The sequence below is a fragment of the Acanthopagrus latus genome, chromosome 21 (assembly GCF_904848185.1).
Source record: "Acanthopagrus latus isolate v.2019 chromosome 21, fAcaLat1.1, whole genome shotgun sequence".
Classification (NCBI taxonomy): domain Eukaryota; kingdom Metazoa; phylum Chordata; class Actinopteri; order Spariformes; family Sparidae; genus Acanthopagrus; species Acanthopagrus latus.
The window spans coordinates 26048396-26067022 of NC_051059.1; the positions used below are offsets into that span (position 1 = coordinate 26048396).

The 18627-nt window shown below is 40.8% G+C and overlaps 1 protein-coding gene across 1 annotated transcript; it reads left to right on the forward strand.

The window, feature by feature from the left end:
- Positions 1–407: 407 nt before the first annotated feature.
- Positions 408–18153, forward strand: LOC119010693 (immunoglobulin lambda-1 light chain-like). The gene is made up of 5 exons (XM_037083056.1): positions 408–1310; positions 2894–3196; positions 3312–3389; positions 3753–3775; positions 17608–18153. The coding sequence occupies exons 1-5, from the start codon at positions 1178–1180 to the stop codon at positions 17692–17694; spliced, it is 624 nt and encodes a 207-aa protein (XP_036938951.1). The 5' UTR covers positions 408–1177; the 3' UTR covers positions 17695–18153.
- The last annotated feature ends 474 nt before the right edge of the window (positions 18154–18627 follow it).

The window sequence follows — 18627 nt, forward strand, 5'->3', positions numbered from 1 at the left end:
TCCCTCAACACCTGCTGACCAGCTTCTATCAGTCAGTGACAGAAAGCCTCCTGACCTCCTGCTGCACAGTGTTTCTCCAGCTGCACAACACGGGACAGGAAGGACCTGCAGAGGGTGGTGAGGACAAGCAGAGCGTGTCATCGGGACGACACCACCCCCTCTCAGAGACATTTACACTGGCTGACTGCAAAAGAAGGCCAGCTGTATTAGTAGGACCCCACTCACCCTGGACATTACCTGTTCTCCCCCCTCTCCTCTGGGAAGAGATATAGATCTATCAGATCTTCAAACAGACTGAAGAACAGTTTCTTCTCCCAACGCCGCATTTATATCTCGTCAACAGTTGAACTGTAAATAGTTTTATTAATTGCACATTATCAGGCCCAGTGCCACTGTCCTTTATTAGCTCTAACATGTAGTTACCTTTACATCTAAAGGGGTCTTGAGGGTGAACTCATGAATGTCGACCCATCTGTTGATGATCACTGTGTAATGTTCATCCAAACTGTACAAATAGTTCACTGCAACATGACAATATCAGCTGCCTTCATTTCCCTGAGTCACCTCAGACATCATCACAACAGTTGCCCCCCTGAGAGATTTGGCAGGAGCTGCCACTGGAGCTGGTGGAGCTGTCAGAGTCAGGAAAACAAGAGGTTACAGAACCACAGCCACAGGAGACTGATTCAGCACAGGAACTGGAGACAGCTGCAGCTCAGCTCAGACAGGTTGCTGCAGAACAGGAACAGAGGACTGCTGCAAGGCAGAGCAGGAGGCCGGCAGCTGGAGGTCTGGACGGGGATCAGGAAAGACCGCCGGTCCGGCTCTGGAGCCAGTCTGCTGACCTGCAGACAAGGAAGCAGGAACAGGTGTCGACTGGGCCGCAAACTGAGGACCAGGAACTGGTGGACCTGCTGGTGGAGCTAGATAACAAGTCAGAATCAACAAAGTCAATGAATGTAGTTCATCCTCTGGGGACCAAGAATGTCTGTAGAAAATGTCATGTCAGTCCATCCATCCATCCTTTGGTCCAGGTCCAATCCATGTGGACTAAAGTAGTGGAGCGACAGACATCAGCATCCACAGAGCAACACTGCTAGTGTGTCTAAAAAGACAATAAAAGAAGAGACAGTCATGTTGATATGAACATTAGAGAAACACATCATGGAGCTGAAACATGATCCTGCTTCATCATTTGGACTCGTTCACCTCAGCCGACACGTTCAACAGCACACAGGTTTTTGTATTACTCTGTCTCACTGTGGGAGGAAACTGGATCTTTGGCTCTGGAACTAAACTGGTTGTAACAGGTAAGAATAAAGCTTCATTTTCCTTCAGTTGTTTTATTGAACAAGTGTAAAATGTGTTTTTAATGAGTTTCTGCTGCTTCAGGCTTTACATGTTAGTTTGTTGATAATTAGTAGAGAATTCTTGCAGCCGTGCAGCTATTGTTCCATAAAAAGATTCATAACTCCTGAAAAGATGTTTAAATCTCACTGCACTGCTGAAGTTCTTCTTTATTTCTGCAGGAGATCAAACTGATTCATAGAGAAAAAGTTTGATATTGACAATGTTACAAATATACAGTATTTGATCCTCTCAGTAATTCAGCACCATCTCTTGTTTTTATAAGACAACATCATATATGATATTAAACATCATTTAATATATGTCAGTAAATGTATTTGAAAAACATATAACTTTAAATATGTTGTATAGGATAATTAATAATTCATTATTACTTTTTTCAAATGTATTTTACATGATGGTACAAATGTCTTTTAGTGTGAAATATATTTATACATGACACTTAATATGATCACAATAACAATTATAGAATATAGTCATTAAACTAAAATATGAAAAACATTATATTATATTATATTATATTATATTATATTATATTATATTATATTATATTATATTATATCATTTAATTTAATCATATGTGAAGTTCCTGAAAAGGATCAATAAATTCTCACCGTTCTTCAAATTATATTACAAAGCAGTTATTATTCATATTTAACATATCTTAACATGTCATTGTAATTGTGCAAATGTAAAAGTACTGTGACAAAAATATATAATATAATAATTATAACATCAATAATATTATTGATGAACTGATTCATTTACTTTTTGTTCTTCTGAACTAAAGTACACGCTGGTAAATCTGTAATATGTTAGACATGTGTAAATAACTTAAGTATTTTATGTGAAGGTAAATAGATATTTTATCATAAAATATATTTTAACATACTATTTATTGGAATTTTGGAAAAAGCACATTTTCATAATTATATCATATTTTATGTCACAAACCAACAACGTTTTACCTTCTTTTGTATTAAATTACATATTTTTTCACATCAGTCATATGAAAACATGTATTTGTAATTGTGTATTAAGTGTGAATATTTTTCAAAAACATGAAATTCAAGATGCATGTTCTTTTAAATATTTATAATATGTGGTGGATAATGTAAACATTAAAATGTCAGCGTGTATTAAACTTGAGGGTAAATATGTCCTTTATTATAATCTGTCTTTTATCATGATACAGATGAAGATTTTCCATTGTATGAAAATATGATGTTATATTATTATCAGTAAGACTCATAATAATGATGAATGTGCAGATTGAAAGAAAGAAGTGCTGAACACATAATGTTGTTTGTCCCCATATAACATATGATGACATGACATGATGAGTGTGTTTGATGTGCAGGTGAATCCAGTCTATGTGTTGAACTTTGTGCTGTATTGATGAGTAGTTTAGTGATCAGAGTCCATGTAGTTTCCAGGATCACACTGAATGCAGTGCAGTGCTGGAAGCTGCTGTTGACTGTGTCAATGTGTGTCTGTGCTGCTTGTTGCTGCTGTCAAACTTCAGGTGAGCAGGTAGTGAAGCCCGTGGTGAGCGTGTACCCAGCAGCATCCAGAGCCCACCTGGAGGGGAGGAGCTCCCTGCTGTGTGTGGCCTCAGCCATGTTTCCTCCTCTGGTCCGCTTCTCCTGGAAAAGACAAAAGGAGGATCAGGAGCAGTGGCTCCCTGCTGAGGGAGAGCAGCTGGAGCTCAGAGAGTCGGAACGCGCCGCCGCCATCTTGCTGGTTGACGGGAACGCCACCTCCACGTATAAATACCGCTGCTCCGTCCAGCACGAGGGGGGCACAGTGGAGGTCCCAACAGAACAAGGTAATGAAGGCTTGGTGACTGTGTTCAGCAGTGATTCAGCGTCATGTGGAGACGCTGTCAAAGACGGCAGAGGAGCAGAGGACTGACATTTCTTTTGGCCTCTTTTCTGTTTCAGAGGTTCCAGCAGCTCCAGCAGCCTCCTGTCCTCCAGAGAGAGAGCCAGCAGACCTGCCAGCTCTGCAGCAAGCTGACTGTAAGATCACCTGCTGCCTCTCTGCATGGACAGCTCCAATGTTCTGCTGCAGTTAGGGCTGCAGATCAGTCTGTTCACTTTCTGCTCATCATTGAAGGAGTTAAACAGACACTCCCTGATTCTGTTAGAGTGTCCAACAGCACAACTAATCCCAGTGACAGAGCTTTCACTCCACACTCTGACAAATAACAGGTTTTAAGGCAACTATACTATATTTTGGCCTTTGAGGCTGCTATAGAAACTTTGAGGATTATATCTTAAAGCTCCACTATAAATATTTCTATATGGGGAATGAATCTAATGACTGTGTGTGCAGTGAAATGTAAAACTAACACTGTCTGTGTGTGTGTGTGTGTGTGTCAGTGTCCTTCCAGTCTCAGTGCAGGGTGAAGCTGCTCTGTGTGCTCTACACAGTGCTGATAGTGAAGAGTCTGGTGTACTGCTGTGGACTCTCTCTGCTGAGGATCCTCTGAAACAAGGGACCGTCCACCAGCTGCTCACATGCTGACTGACTGTTTCCTGCTCGCCTTTTCTCACCATCAGATCTCATCAGTTTGTCTCATTGATCACTTTGATCAGCAGTCACAAATGTCAATGTTCATGTTTTGTGGTTGGTTGTAAAATGAATCTTTTGATGCACAGGTTAGATTCAGTCATCCTGCATATATAAATACGTATATACACATATATATCTGCAGTGACTGAGTATAAATTCTGTGGTATAGTGTTATTTTCATCCTCTAGTTTATTTCCACTTTGAATTGTGACTTGTATAATAATAGAACATGAAGCTGAATCATTAGCTGTCTGCTAGATATTTGATTGTTTTAGTATTTTTCTCTTCTTGTCTTTCTTTTTAATACATTATGCAGAGTGTGGCAGCTTTGTTCAATTCTTTCACTGTAACATTCTCAATAAAGTGAAAAATCACAGTGTGTTTTAGAAACAGTTTGTTTTTGTGGATTTCAGTTTGTCTTCAGAGCAAATCATCAGAAACAGAATCAACTTCATGGACCATGTATGTTGACGCCTACAAGTCATTTGACTCTGGTTGTAATTAGCTCTCGATATACTTTCACACAGCAGCCAGAACAAATGTAGAGGAAGATGTGAATATTAGCATACAGCTAAACAAGGACAACAAAGCTAAAGAAAGAGAAGCAAACAGAAACATAGAGCTATTATATACAAGTCAGTAGGTGTGGCTGTGCCACCAGGTTCAGTGCTGAGCCCCTTTTATAATTGTGTCAGTGTGGATGTCAAACTCTACGCTGATGACACTGTTGTTTCCACACATGAACAAACAGCAGAGCGAGCTGCTTTCAAGCTACAACTGCTATAAAATGATTCAGCTTCATCAGTCGCCTTCCAAGTTGGTGTCAGGCTGCAGAAACTGTCAGTAAACTGTCACCTTTACAGAATCAGTCAAACAGAATCAACAGATCTTTTATTTCAGCTTCTCAGCTCCCAGGTTTGTCTCCCAGGTGAATAAGACAGATGGAAGCTGAGACAGTGAGTACTGAGCGCTGTAACTGTTGTAACTGTCGTTGTGTTGTTCATGTGAAAAAGTGCAGCTAACGGTGAGGAGGCTGCAGAGCAGAAACCCACACAGCCCGTCTGCTGCAGGAAAGGAAGTGCTGGTTGGCTCTCAACAGTTTTTTCTGAGTCCTAATAACCACTGAGAACAGATTCATATCTGCTGCTGTACACACTCATCAACTCCTCTCTGTGTGGACATCCACGTGATGCTGATGACGGTTGCCATGACGACACGATAACGCTCCGCCCTCTTATTTTACTGGTGACAAACCCACAGTGACATCTAGTGGATAAAAAACACACAGCAGTAAATGAGGAGTATTACTGGCATTATTGTTGGTACTACTTCTAAAAATACTTCAAATCCTTTTTCTACTGCAACTATATTATGAACTATATTATTACTATATTATTCTGCTGCTGCCTGTTACAGTAGATGGAGTCATATTACTCTGACATGTACTATACTAACTATAACTATAGAAGTCTAACTGATCACAGCACTGTGTCACTTCACTTGAGACAGTACTGCAGTATTAGTTGAAGTACATCTCTGCTGGTGGGTACTGTGTGTATTTGTACTGGAAAAGGTTTGATGTGTCATAGAAATGAAATGATTCAGTGAAATGACAGAAATGTAAGGGGACGTTTAAGGCTTCAAATCACAGTCGAGGAGTTTTGTGGATTTGTCCTTTTGTCTTTTCATCACAGCTGTTCAACAACAGATAACACTCTGTGCTACTAAATTCACCACCAACCTGAATGTGTTGCTGCTCACATGAATGTGCGTTTCTATTTCTATCACACGGCAGCTTCAGCCGAGCCGTCGATCGGCGGCGGCGGCCTTATCTGTGAGCCGCAGGGGCTGATGGGAGCTCTGAGGACCTGTTAGAAACCACGTGGCCCTCGTCTGATCTGGCAGCTCGTCCTGGTTTGGCCTCAGCTGCGTCAGAGCGCCACTTCTCCCCAGGTTCACCAGAGGAAACACCACTGCACAAAATGCTTTTCCTCCCAGCTGCTGCTCTGTGCTGTCTGTGTTCAGGTGAGTGTTTCCAGCCAATCAGGAGCCAACAAAGTCCACCTGGAACAAACACTGTCACACTCACCTTCATCTATCTGTCTGCTTCTCTACAGCGCTGGTTGCCATGGCAGCACAGCTGATTCAGGATGATTTAACATTGACCAGGAGAGTTGATGGAGACGTCTCCTTCAGCTGTCGAGGAACTGAACAGTGTTATAGCGGCTGGCCAAATGTAGTCTGGTACCAGAAGAAAGACACAGAAACATTCACAAGGATTCTGTACCATGACAGGACCAGTTGTAGAATAGGTAACAGGTACAATCATCCTCAGAAAAATGATTTCTCAGTTGTGAATAATCAGAACGGCTGTGAGTTGAAGATCCAGAAAGTTAAACTCCTTCATTCAGCCACCTACTACTGCTCCTGTTATAAGAGTGATCCCACAGTGAGAAATGATCCGAGCAGCCTGAACAAAAACCAACAGATGAACAGACGTCAAACAGTGTTTGTGACAGGAAGAGAGCAGTAAACCACAGCCCAGGTTCACATGTTTCACCTCCATCTCAGCCACAGTCACAAACACACTGAACTGAGGGATTTATTTCATATTCTATTTATTTATATGTTGATCAGATATTCCAGCAGGTTTATTGTTGTTTCACACAGAGAGGAAAAAGGAGACAATCACAAACACAATGAGAAAATAAAGAGGAAAATAATTCAATTACAAACTCAAACATAATCCAGATGAATCAGTAAAACATCAAACATACTTCAGAATATTTCAATAAAATGATATCAAACAGAATCAAATATTTACAGCCCAACGTCCTGCTGCTGAATAAAGTCCATCCGTCCCTCACAACACTAATGTGCTCTGAATGAAAACACTTCCAGCAGCACTTGTTGTTTAACACCTTTCAGCACATTTCACCACATCATTTCACTTCAGGACATTTTAAAAGACACATCTTGGACACATAGTAAGTAAGTAAGTTTTGATTTAAAAGCAGTTTTTTCAAGACAAAGTCTGCAAAGTGCTGTACAGGGAAACGTAAAGATAAAACATAATTGAAAATATTGTTAAACAACATAAATGTGGACAAAATAAGTTAGATAAGATAAAATAAACCAAACATGCATGTACAGATATCTGCACAAAATAATTACAGTTGTATTGTAGGGAATGCAAGAAGGTAGAGATGGGTTTTGAGAAGTTTTTTTTAATATATTTAGTGATTCAGCTGCTCTGACAGAAGAGGGCAGACTGTTCCAGAGGGATGGGGCCCTGACAGCAGAAGCATCGTTACCCTTAGATTTGAGGAAGCAGCGGGTACAGATAGGAGGCCGAGGTCAGAAGATCTGAGTGGTCTAGAGGTGCAGTAAGGGTGCAAGAGTTCAGAAATGTAGGGAGGGGCAAGACCATGAAGGGCCTTGTATGTGAGAAGTAGTGTCTCGAAGTCTATTCTGTATTTTACTGGGAGCCATTGAAGGGATGCAAGAACTGGTGTGATGTGGGATCTGCGATTGGTTTTGGTTTGTAGTCTGGCTTCAGCGTTTTGTACGAGCTGCAGGCGAGACAGGGCTGCACGGCTGAGACAGGTGAAGAGAGCATTGCATTAGTCAAGGTGAGAGAAAATCAGGGTGTGGATTAGAAGTTCAAGATGGCTGGTTGTTAGCATCAATTTGATTTTGGAGATGTTCTGGAGTTGGAAAAAGCAGATTTGTACAAGTTTGTTTATGTGTGCTGATTAGAGGCCTGCAGCAGCCAGAGATACTGGATTTCTTCTCTGTTATCTGTCAGAGTGTTTGATTTATTGATTGCTGTCGGGATGTTCACAGATTTTCTATAAATATAACAAAAAAAGCTTCTAGAATAACTGACCGACCCGAGTTTGAACAGAAAGCATTCAGAATCCTGTCAGACTGACAGAATGGCAGGATTCAGAGGAACAATGGTCCAGAGAGAGTCAGAGAAAACTTCTTCATCAAAGCTCCAGAAGATCATTTGTAACCTGCGTTACAGCAACAGTATTTACACATTTGTATTTTGTGTGATTTGCCAACACAACTGTGTACATACAAATTCCAGGTTTCTGTAACAATTTGTCAGATGTAATGAAACATTAAGTTTTAACTACAAACTAAACTCTCAGACCTTTTTTTGTCGTGTGGCTCTGTGCTTCTATTTCTATCACACAGCAGTTTCAGCCGAGCCGTCGATCGGCAGCGGCGGCCTTATCTGTGAGCCGCAGGGGCTGATGGGAGCTCTGAGGACCTGTTAGAAACCACGTGGCCCTCGTCTTATCTGGCAGCTCGTCCTGGTTTGGCCTCAGCTGCGTCAGAGCGCCACTTCTCCCCAGGTTCACCAGAGGAAACACCACTGCACAAAATGCTTTTCCTCCCAGCTGCTGCTCTGTGCTGTCTGTGTTCAGGTGAGTGTTTCCAGCCAATCAGGAGCCAACAAAGTCCACCTGGAACAAACACTGTCACACTCACCTTCATCTATCTGTCTGCTTCTCTACAGCGCTGGTTGCCATGGCAGCACAGCTGATTCAGGACGATTTAACATTGACCAGGAGAGTTGATGGAGACGTCTCCTTCAGCTGTCGAGGAACTGAACAGTGTGACTACAGCTATGTAGTCTGGTACCAGAAGAAAGACACAGAAACATTCAGAGTGATTTTTGATATTAACCGGCGTAATGGTAACATAGATAAGTCGTACAGTACTCATCCTCAGAAAAACGATTTCTCGGCTGTGAATAATCAGAACGGCTGGGAGTTGGAGATCCAGACAGTTAAACTCCTTCATTCAGCCACCTACTACTGCTCCTGTTATAAGAGTGATCCCACAGTGAGAAATGATCCGAGCAGCCTGAACAAAAACCAACAGATGAACAGACGTCAAACAGTGTTTGTGACAGGAAGAGAGCAGTAAACCACAGCCCAGGTTCACATGTTTCACCTCCATCTCAGCCACAGTCACAAACACACTGAACTGAGGGATTTATTTCATATTCTATTTATTTATATGTTGATCAGATATTCCAGCAGGTTTATTGTTGTTTCACACAGAGAGGAAAAAGGAGACAAACACAAACACAATGAGAAAATAAAGAGGAAAATAATTCAATTACAAACTCAAACATAATCCAGATGAATCAGTAAAACAACAAACACGCTTCAGAATATTTCAATAAAATGATATCAAACAGAATCAAATATTTACAGCCCAACGTCCTGCTGCTGAATAAAGTCCATCCGTCCCTCACAACACTAATGTGCTCTGAATGAAAACACTTCCAGCAGCACTTGTTGTTTAACACCTTTCAGCACATTTCACCACATCATTTCACTTCAGGACATTTTAAAAGACAAATCTTGGACACATGTCAGTCTGTGTACTTTGAGGCCATTTGATTTCAGTTTTGAAGTCGAAAACAACAAAAAAAAAAAACACAAAACGATTCACGTCCAGCTTTTTTTTTTTAACATTGGAAACACAGGGAAAAAAACAACAATGTGGAATTACTCCCTGACTGATTGTAGCTGCTGTGCTCATGAATGGTAACTGGGAATAACAATAACAGTGCTATTCTTCATTTCAGATTTTGCCTTGAGTCCTGAAGGAACTTGATCTGATCCTGAGACCAGCGTAGTCGTACATCCACAGAGCTGACTGGTGATCTCTAGGCTGCGTCCTGTTGTGAGGCGATCTCAGAGTTCTGAAGTCTTCATCATGTCTTAATATGAATATTCTGAGTTTATTCCAGCCAGGAGGTTAAGTGAGATGTCCTGTGGTGATATATCCACATCACTGACTGACCACTTTGTTAAGGAGCCTTTAAAGAGACACGAGGAAAAAACAAAGACTTAAACGTTTCTTATGCGCACAAGAAACTTTCTGGTATGTTCGATCACACTGACTGCTTCACGTGTCCAAATTATACGCGACAGTCAGGTGAATCCCTCAACCTGGGATATCATTTGAAAATGGAAGTTTGACAGGTGAAGGCTATTTATTAATTGAAGTGTAGTTACAGTGAACTCACAATGAGGACATGGAGTGAAACGATTCTGTGAGAGCTGTCACTGACTTTATTTACATGCTTTCATTAATCATACAATCCATATTCACAGGTGGTGACGATGATCCAGGTGAGCTGACTGGAGAAGGCAGAGTGTGTGTGCAGAGACTGAACTGTCTCCAGTGCTCGGTGTGCGTCTGACAGCACAGTCGTGTCCACTGCAAAGCACCGAACATCAGTCAACGAGTCATTTCCTGTTTTTAGGTTTCTGATTTTGAAGTGAAATATGGGAAATTAGTCGTTTTCCAAAGATGTGATGAATGTTATTGCTGAGATGGTTTCAACAACACGTTGACAGAGGTTTCCACTACAATATCGAAATTATTGAAAATAAAAGTCATTGTGCAGTTCAAAGCTCTAAAATTGCTTCAGTTAAAAGCAGCAGCAAACAGAAAGGTCTTCAGTCTTTATTTAAAAGAGGTGAGAGTCGGAGCAGACCTGCAGTTTTCAGGGAGTTTGTTCCGATATGTGGCGCATAATAACTGAATGCTGCTTCTCCAGGTTTAGTTCTGACTCGAGGGACTGAAAGCAGACCTGAACCTGAAGATCTCAGAGGTCTAGATGGTTCATGACGTGGCTGCGGATCAGAAATGTATTTTGGCCTAAAACCTTTCAGTGATTTTTAAACCAACAGCAGGATTTTGAAATCTATTCTTTGACTGACATGAAGTCAGTGTAAACCTCTAAGAACTGGAGTGATGTGATCCACTTCTTTGGTCCTTGTTCGAGCAGCAGCGTTCTGAATCAGCTGCAGCTGTCTGATGGATTCAGAGAGTCCTGTAAAGACGCTGTTACAGGAGTCGAGTCTGCTGAAGATAAATGCATAGACACGTTTCTCCAAATCCTGCTGAGACCGAAGCAGCATTGTTGGAACCAGTGCAGGGGATCCATACAGGTTGTGACGACTAAACAGGTGAGTGTCTTCGCTACAACATTCTCACCTGATGTAAATTCAGAAGCATTTGCTAGGTACCCGAAAGACAAACTACATCATGATGGAAGCTGTCAAAAAATAGACAGTGCCCAGAGGTGATATAACTCATTGGAAGTCACTGCTGAATGCAATGATGTGGCCAAAATATACGAACCACAACTTTGGCCAGAGGGTGTCTTTGTGCGGCCCTTTTATGAAGTGCACAAACCAGTGGATATAAAAACTCTCACTGCAACAAAGAATGATTGTGTGTCTGACACTGGGGCAACTATTGCTGTGAAGCCTGGACTATTATCTTCATGAAAGTTGTGTCATTTAACACGTGTGGCTCACACCTTGGACAGACGGCCGGGACAAAGCGCAATGCATTGTTGTTGAAGTGTTTGTGACATTCTAGGTCCAAACAAACAGGAGGGTGGAGGCAAGGACTGGGATCCACTAGAGGCCAGGGATGTGGGCTGGGATCCACTAGAGGCTGACGACGAAGGTGTTATGGTGGCCCTGGTCTGTGGCGAGGAAGAAGGCTTCAGACTTGGCATGGGACTCGACCGGGCCTCCGACCGGGCCTCCGACTGGGGAGCAGGAACAGGCCTCGGCTGGGCCTCCGACCGAGGTGCAGGGACAGGCGCCATCTGGACCACCGACTGAGGGCCACTGACAGGTACTGGGGTTGAGACTGAGGCCTGGGTTGCTAGCCAGGCTGTGGCTTCAGCGTGGGTTTGGGCTGGGAGCTCGGCTGTGGCTGAAGCATGGTGACTTGCCACTTGAACAAAGGAAAGTTGACTGGGCAAAACTCACAGAATATGATCTCTGGAAGTGTAACTCCCCGACTGATCGAAGTCTCAGTGATATTGATATACCAATTGATGCTATCATGTGTAACAACATAGATTACAAGAACAATGAGCACCACTCCACTTTACACAGCACACTTATACTGTAGCCATAGTAAAGCAAAGATGAATGAGATTAATCTGGCATTTCATGATGCTCTTAGAATCTTGTTAAAGTATCCAAGGTGGGAAAGTGCCAGCAAGATGTTTGTGAACTGTAATTGTAGGAGCCACACATTGTTTTGAGGATTATTTGGGTTTGGATTTGTTTGGTCTGGTTGCCACGGTGATATGTGGTGCTTGGGTCACATGGACACCATAGCAGGTTACAATAGGGGCTGTATCACCTGCACTGGAGGAGGAGAGAGGTGAGTTAGGTAGCCATCAGTTTTGTTGACCACCTTTGTTGAAGTTTGATTGTTTTGATGCACATATGCAGCGTGCACGTTTTCTAAATATCCAAACGTCAGCGTGTAATCTGAAAGCCGCTGTAGTAGCTCTTCTGTTATTAAATACCCTGAAGCTCACCTGGACTCAGCGTGCTCCTCTGCATCAGCAGAAGTGTGATCATATAAATACACAGGACCTATTCTCTACCTCTCAAGAGACTTTTAAGGGACTGAAAGCTGCAACAGTAATGTTCCCACTTTTCAGGCATTACTTATGAATTTTATGTATAAATTTATGTTGGCTAATTGAGTCAAGGAACAGGATTATAATGTCTTTGACTGACCCAAAGTGAGACTGTCACATCGCGGTGAGGTTTGTCCCGTCTTGGGGTCTGTCTTGTGAATTTCATGTCTTATTTTGAAAATATTTCTCCTCTCGTTTCAGGTCACTTGCCCTTCCTCCTGTGTTCCTGGTCTGACGTCATCCCTAATCCCTGATTGTTTTCACCTGTGTTCCCTTCCCTCATGTGTATAAAGTCTTTGTCTTCCCCTGTCTGCGTGGCCCAAGTATTTCGTCATTTCGTCGACTACTGAAGCCCTTGTTCCACAGCCTTGACTTGCAAATCACGTTAAGTATTGTCACGTTTTATTTTCTGATTTTTGTCCTCTCTAGTAGAGTGATTTTGTGTTTGTTAATATTCTGGTTAGGATTTTGTGTTCCAGTTTAACTTTGTTTATAGTCTTTTGTTTTCCTCCTCCTGGAGCGTTTTCTGTTGTATCCCTTTTTTGAATATAGAGAGAGTTAAGTTTCGTAGCCTGTGTGCTGTCCTCTTCGGAGTGTATTTTTGTTTGTTAACTTGTATATCAAAGAATCATAGTTCAGAGTAGGTTTTTCCTTCTTCGAGAGCGCCTTACCTTATTGTGTGTTTCATGTTTTGTATGTCTCGTGAGTCCTCTAGTATTTCATAGCTTTTGCTTTATCATTCTAACTGGAGAGCCGCATTACATCTGTCAAATTCTGCATCTGAGTCCTCTCTTTTGTCTAAGCCTGACAGTATACTTGGGCCACGCAGACAGGGGAAGACAAAGACTTTATACACATGAGGGAAGGGAACACAGGTGAAAACAATCAGGGATTAGGGATGACGTCAGACCAGGAACACAGGAGGAAGGGCAAGTGACCTTAAACGAGAGGAGAAATATTTTCAAAATAAGACATGAAATTCACAAGACAGACCCCAAGACAGGACAAACCTCACCGCGATGTGACAGAGACAAGATTCTTCCAGCTTTTGGAAATACTAAAACCAATATTTGCATGTTTTTTTTAACCAATAAGGACACATGTCTGTGTAATCTTGTGTTTGTGTCATGCCTGGGCAGAATAGAGGACTCAGATGCAGAATAAGGGCGATTCAAGCAGGCTTTTATTTTGAAATTCACACCTGAACAAGCTGACAAAGAAATGGCTATGAAACCACACTTATCTAATCTCAAGAGAAAAAACAGAACCAACAAGGAGGCAAACAACCTTAAAATCAAACCAAAAAATAACACAATCACTCCCCAAGGAGGTAAAGAAAAGACTATAACTGAACTACGCTGGCACACTAGGACTATAGATACCTTAACAGAAAATCACTCCAAAGGAGGAAAGCAAATGACTATAAACATAAACTGCTCTATCAGCTGGTTATAAAAACTATCAACAAAAAGAGGCACTCCAACAGACGCAAACAAATGACTATGAAATTATCTATGCTGCAATCTGAAAATTTTAACAAACAAAAAGTCACTCATTTAAGAGGATTCAAGTAGAATATCCAAACTTGGGATCTTGGCTTGGTAAGGCTGGGAACAAGGCTGAGGTGAACGACAAATACAAAACACAATGGCACAAGACAAACGAAGACGCAGACTATTTAACACATGAGGGAGAGAGGAACAGGTGGAAACAATCAGGGATCAGTGATGACTCAGACTGGGGACACAAGAGGAAGGGCAAGTGACCTGAAAGGAGAGGGGAGTTAGACTTTCAAAATAAAACAGGAAGTTCACAAGACAAAAGGCCCAGACAAGACAAAACCTCACCACTGTGTGACAGTTTGTCTGTACATTGTGTGTGTCATTTATATCTGGACCTCGAGTCTGTCAATATAAAGATAATAATAATTTGGCAGGAGCTGCCACTGGAGCTGGTGGAGCTGTCAGAGTCAGGAAAACAAGAGGTTACAGAACCACAGCCACAGGAGACTGATTCAGCACAGGAACTGGAGACAGCTGCAGCTCAGCTCAGACAGGTTGCTGCAGAACAGGAACAGAGGACTGCTGCAAGGCAGAGCAGGAGGCCGGCAGCTGGAGGTCTGGACGGGGATCAGGAAAGACCGCCGGTCCGGCTCTGGAGCCAGTCTGCTGACCTGCAGACAAGGAAGCAGGAACAGGTGTCGACTGGGCCGCAAACTGAGGACCAGGAACTGGTGGACCTGCTGGTGGAGCTAGATAACAAGTCAGAATCAACCAAGTCAATGAATGAAGTTCATCCTCTGGGGACCAAGAATGTCTGTAGAAAATGTCATGTCAGTCCATCCATCCATCCTTTGGTCCAGGTCCAATCCATGTGGACTAAAGTAGTGGAGCGACAGACATCAGCATCCACAGAGCAACACTGCTAGTGTGTCTAAAAAGACAATAAAAGAAGAGACAGTCATGTTGATATGAACATTAGAGAAACACATCATGGAGCTGAAACATGATCCTGCTTCATCATTTGGACTCGTTCACCTCAGCCGACACGTTCAACAGCACACAGGTTTTTGTATTACTCTGTCTCACTGTGGGAGGAGGATATCACCTGATCTTTGGCTCTGGAACTAAACTGGTTGTAACAGGTAAGAATAAAGCTTCATTTTCCTTCAGTCGTTTCATTGAACAAGTGTAAAATGTGTTTTTAATGAGTTTCTGCTGCTTCAGGCTTTACATGTTAGTTTGTTGATAATTAGTAGAGAATTCTTGCAGCCGTGCAGCTATTGTTCCATAAAAAGGTTCATAACTCCTGAAAAGATGTTTAAATCTCACTGCACAGCTGAAGTTCTTCTTTATTTCTGCAGGAGATCAAACTGATTCATAGAGAAAAAGTTTGATATTGACAATGTTACAAATATACAGTATTTGATCCTCTCAGTAATTCAGCACTATCTCTTGTTTTTATGAAAAAACATAAAATATGATAGTAAACTTCATTTCATATGTGTCAGTAAATGTATTTGAAAAACATATAATATTAAATATGTTGCATAGGATCATTAATAATTCATTAATAAATGGTCAAATGTGTTTCATATAATGGTACAAATGTCTTTTAGTGTGAAATATATTTATAGATGAAGACAAACACATACTGAACATGATGTTACAATAAATATAATATATGCACATAAAATTATGTATTTCAACATGTGATATCAGATGTTATATAATGTTACACACGTATATGTGTTTTCGTGTTAATCTGATGTAAATATAACGATTAATAGTAAATGAAGCCTTGCACAATTTAAAAGTAAATATATTGTGTAAACGTATGATGGTAAATATTGTGTATATGACACTGCAGATATTATAATTCAACTAAGACGCATTATATATTCATTTTATATCATATTATATATCATATTATGTTACAATAATTACATTTTAAATTACATTTCTGATTTTAAATGTCAAACTGCATCAAGACATTGTATTTTATATGATGGTACAAATGTCTTTAACTGTAAAATATATTTATACATGAAGACAAACACTGAAGATGGCATCACAATAAATATATAATAAAGAAATTATACTAAAATATAAAAAACATTATATTTGGAAAAAAACGTCATAGTATGATACACAATAGCCCCTGAAATTATGTATTTTCTATGCTGATAGACTTTTAAATATTCTAAATATGATAATAAATATGTTCACTAATAATTGAACATATAATTTAAACAATGAAAAATAATAATTCCAAACCTAATTTCAAATAAGTATCCAAATAAGTAAATGTATGCAGCACATGATGGTAAATATCGTGTACAACATACTGTTTTTAAAAAACTTACATCATGTTATGTTATTCGATATTGTATTCTAATTTATAATATAATATAATTATGACATTTAATCACTAAATGTGATGATCAATAAATTATCTTCTGTCTTCTTATTATATTACAGAGCATTTATTATTCAAATTGAACTTACCTGAACATTGTGAATGTTAAAATATATTTTATTATAAGATATATATTAACATGATATTTAGAGAAGGTCTTAAATTTTGCAACGATCGTTATCACAATTATATCGTGTTTCATATAATTAAATCAACAAAGTTTTACCTTCTCTAATGTTGAATAATGTCTTTATTCACAGTAGTCATGTGAAAACATGTATTTGTAATTTAGTAAATTTAAGAACAACATGAAATTCAAGATATATTTTTAAAAATATTTATAATATGTGGTGGATAATGTAAACATTAAAATGTCAGCGTGTATTAAACTTGAGGGTAAATATGTCCTTTATTATAATCTGTCTTTTATCATGATACAGATGAAGATTTTCCATTGTATGAAAATATGATGTTATATTATTATTAGTAAGAGTCATAATAATGATGAATGTGCAGATTGAAAGAAAGAAGTGCTGAACACATGATGTTGTTTGTCCCCATATAACATATGATGACATGACATGATGAGTGTGTTTGATGTGCAGGTGAATCCAGTCTATGTGTTGAACTTTGTGCTGTATTGATGAGTAGTTTAGTGATCAGAGTCCATGTAGTTTCCAGGATCACACTGAATGCAGTGCAGTGCTGGAAGCTGCTGTTGACTGTGTCAATGTGTGTCTGTGCTGCTTGTTGCTGCTGTCAAACTTCAGATGAGCAGGTAGTGAAGCCCGTGGTGAGCGTGTACCCAGCAGCATCCAGAGCCCACCTGGAGGGGAGGAGCTCCCTGCTGTGTGTGGCCTCAGCCATGTTTCCTCCTCTGGTCCGCTTCTCCTGGAAAAGACGAAAGGAGGATCAGGAGCAGTGGCTCCCTGCTGAGGGAGAGCAGCTGGAGCTCACAGAGTCGGAACGCACCGCCGCCATCTTGCTGGTTGACTGGAACGTCACCTCCACGTGTAAATACCGCTGCTCCGTCCGGCACGAGGGGGGCACAGTGGAGGCCCCAACAGAACAAGGTAATGAAGGCTTGGTGACTGTGTTCAGCAGTGATTCAGCTTCATGTGGAGACGCTGTCAAAGAGAGCAGAGGAGCAGAGGACTGACATTTCTTTTGGACTCTTTTCTGTTTCAGAGGTCCAGCCTCTTCCAGATCCAGCACCTCCAAAAGTATCATCTGGGCCGTCTCAGTACCAGGTGAAGCTGCTCTGTGTGCTCTACACAGTGCTGATAGTGAAGAGTCTGGTGTACTGCTGTGGACTCTCTCTGCTGAGGATCCTCTGAAACAAGGGACCGTCCACCAGCTGCTCACATGCTGACTGACTGTTTCCTGCTCGCCTTTTCTCACCATCAGATCTCATCAGTTCGTCTCATTGATCACTTTGATCAGCAGTCACAAATGTCAATGTTCAGGTTTTGTGGTTGGTTGTAAAATGAATCTTTTGATGCACAGGTTAGATTCAGTCATCCTACATATATAAATACATATATACACATATATATCTGCAGTGACTGAGTATAAATTCTGTGGTATAGTGTTATTTTCATCCTCTAGTTTATTTCCACTTGGAATTGTGACTTGTATAATGATAGAACATGAAGCTGAATCATTAGCTGTCTGCTAGATATTTGATTGTTTTAGTATTTTTCTCTTCTTGTCTTTCTTTTTATTACATCATGCAGAGTGTGGCAGCTTTGTTCAATTCTTTCACTGTAACATTCTCAATAAAGTGAAAAATCACAGTGTGTGTTTTAGAAACTGTTTGTTTTTATGGATTTCAGTTTGTCTTCAGAGCAAATCATCAGAAACAGAATCAACTTCATGGACCATGTATGTTGACGCCTACAAGTCATTTGACTCTGGTTGTAATTAGCTCCCGATATACTTTCACACAGCAGCCAGAACAAACGTAGAGGAAGATGTGAATATTAGCATACAGCTAAACAAGGACAACAAAGCTAAAGAAAGAGAAGCAAACAGAAACATAGAGCTATTATATACAAGTCAGTAGGTGTGGCTGTGCCACCAGGTTCAGTGCTGAGCCCCTTTTATAATTGTGTCAGTGTGGATGTCAAACTCTACGCTGATGACACTGTTGTTTCCACACATGAACAAACAGCAGAGCGAGCTGCTTTCAAGCTACAACTGCTATAAAATGATCACACAGCAGCTTCATCAGTCGCCTTCCAAGTTGGTGTCAGGCTGCAGAAACTGTC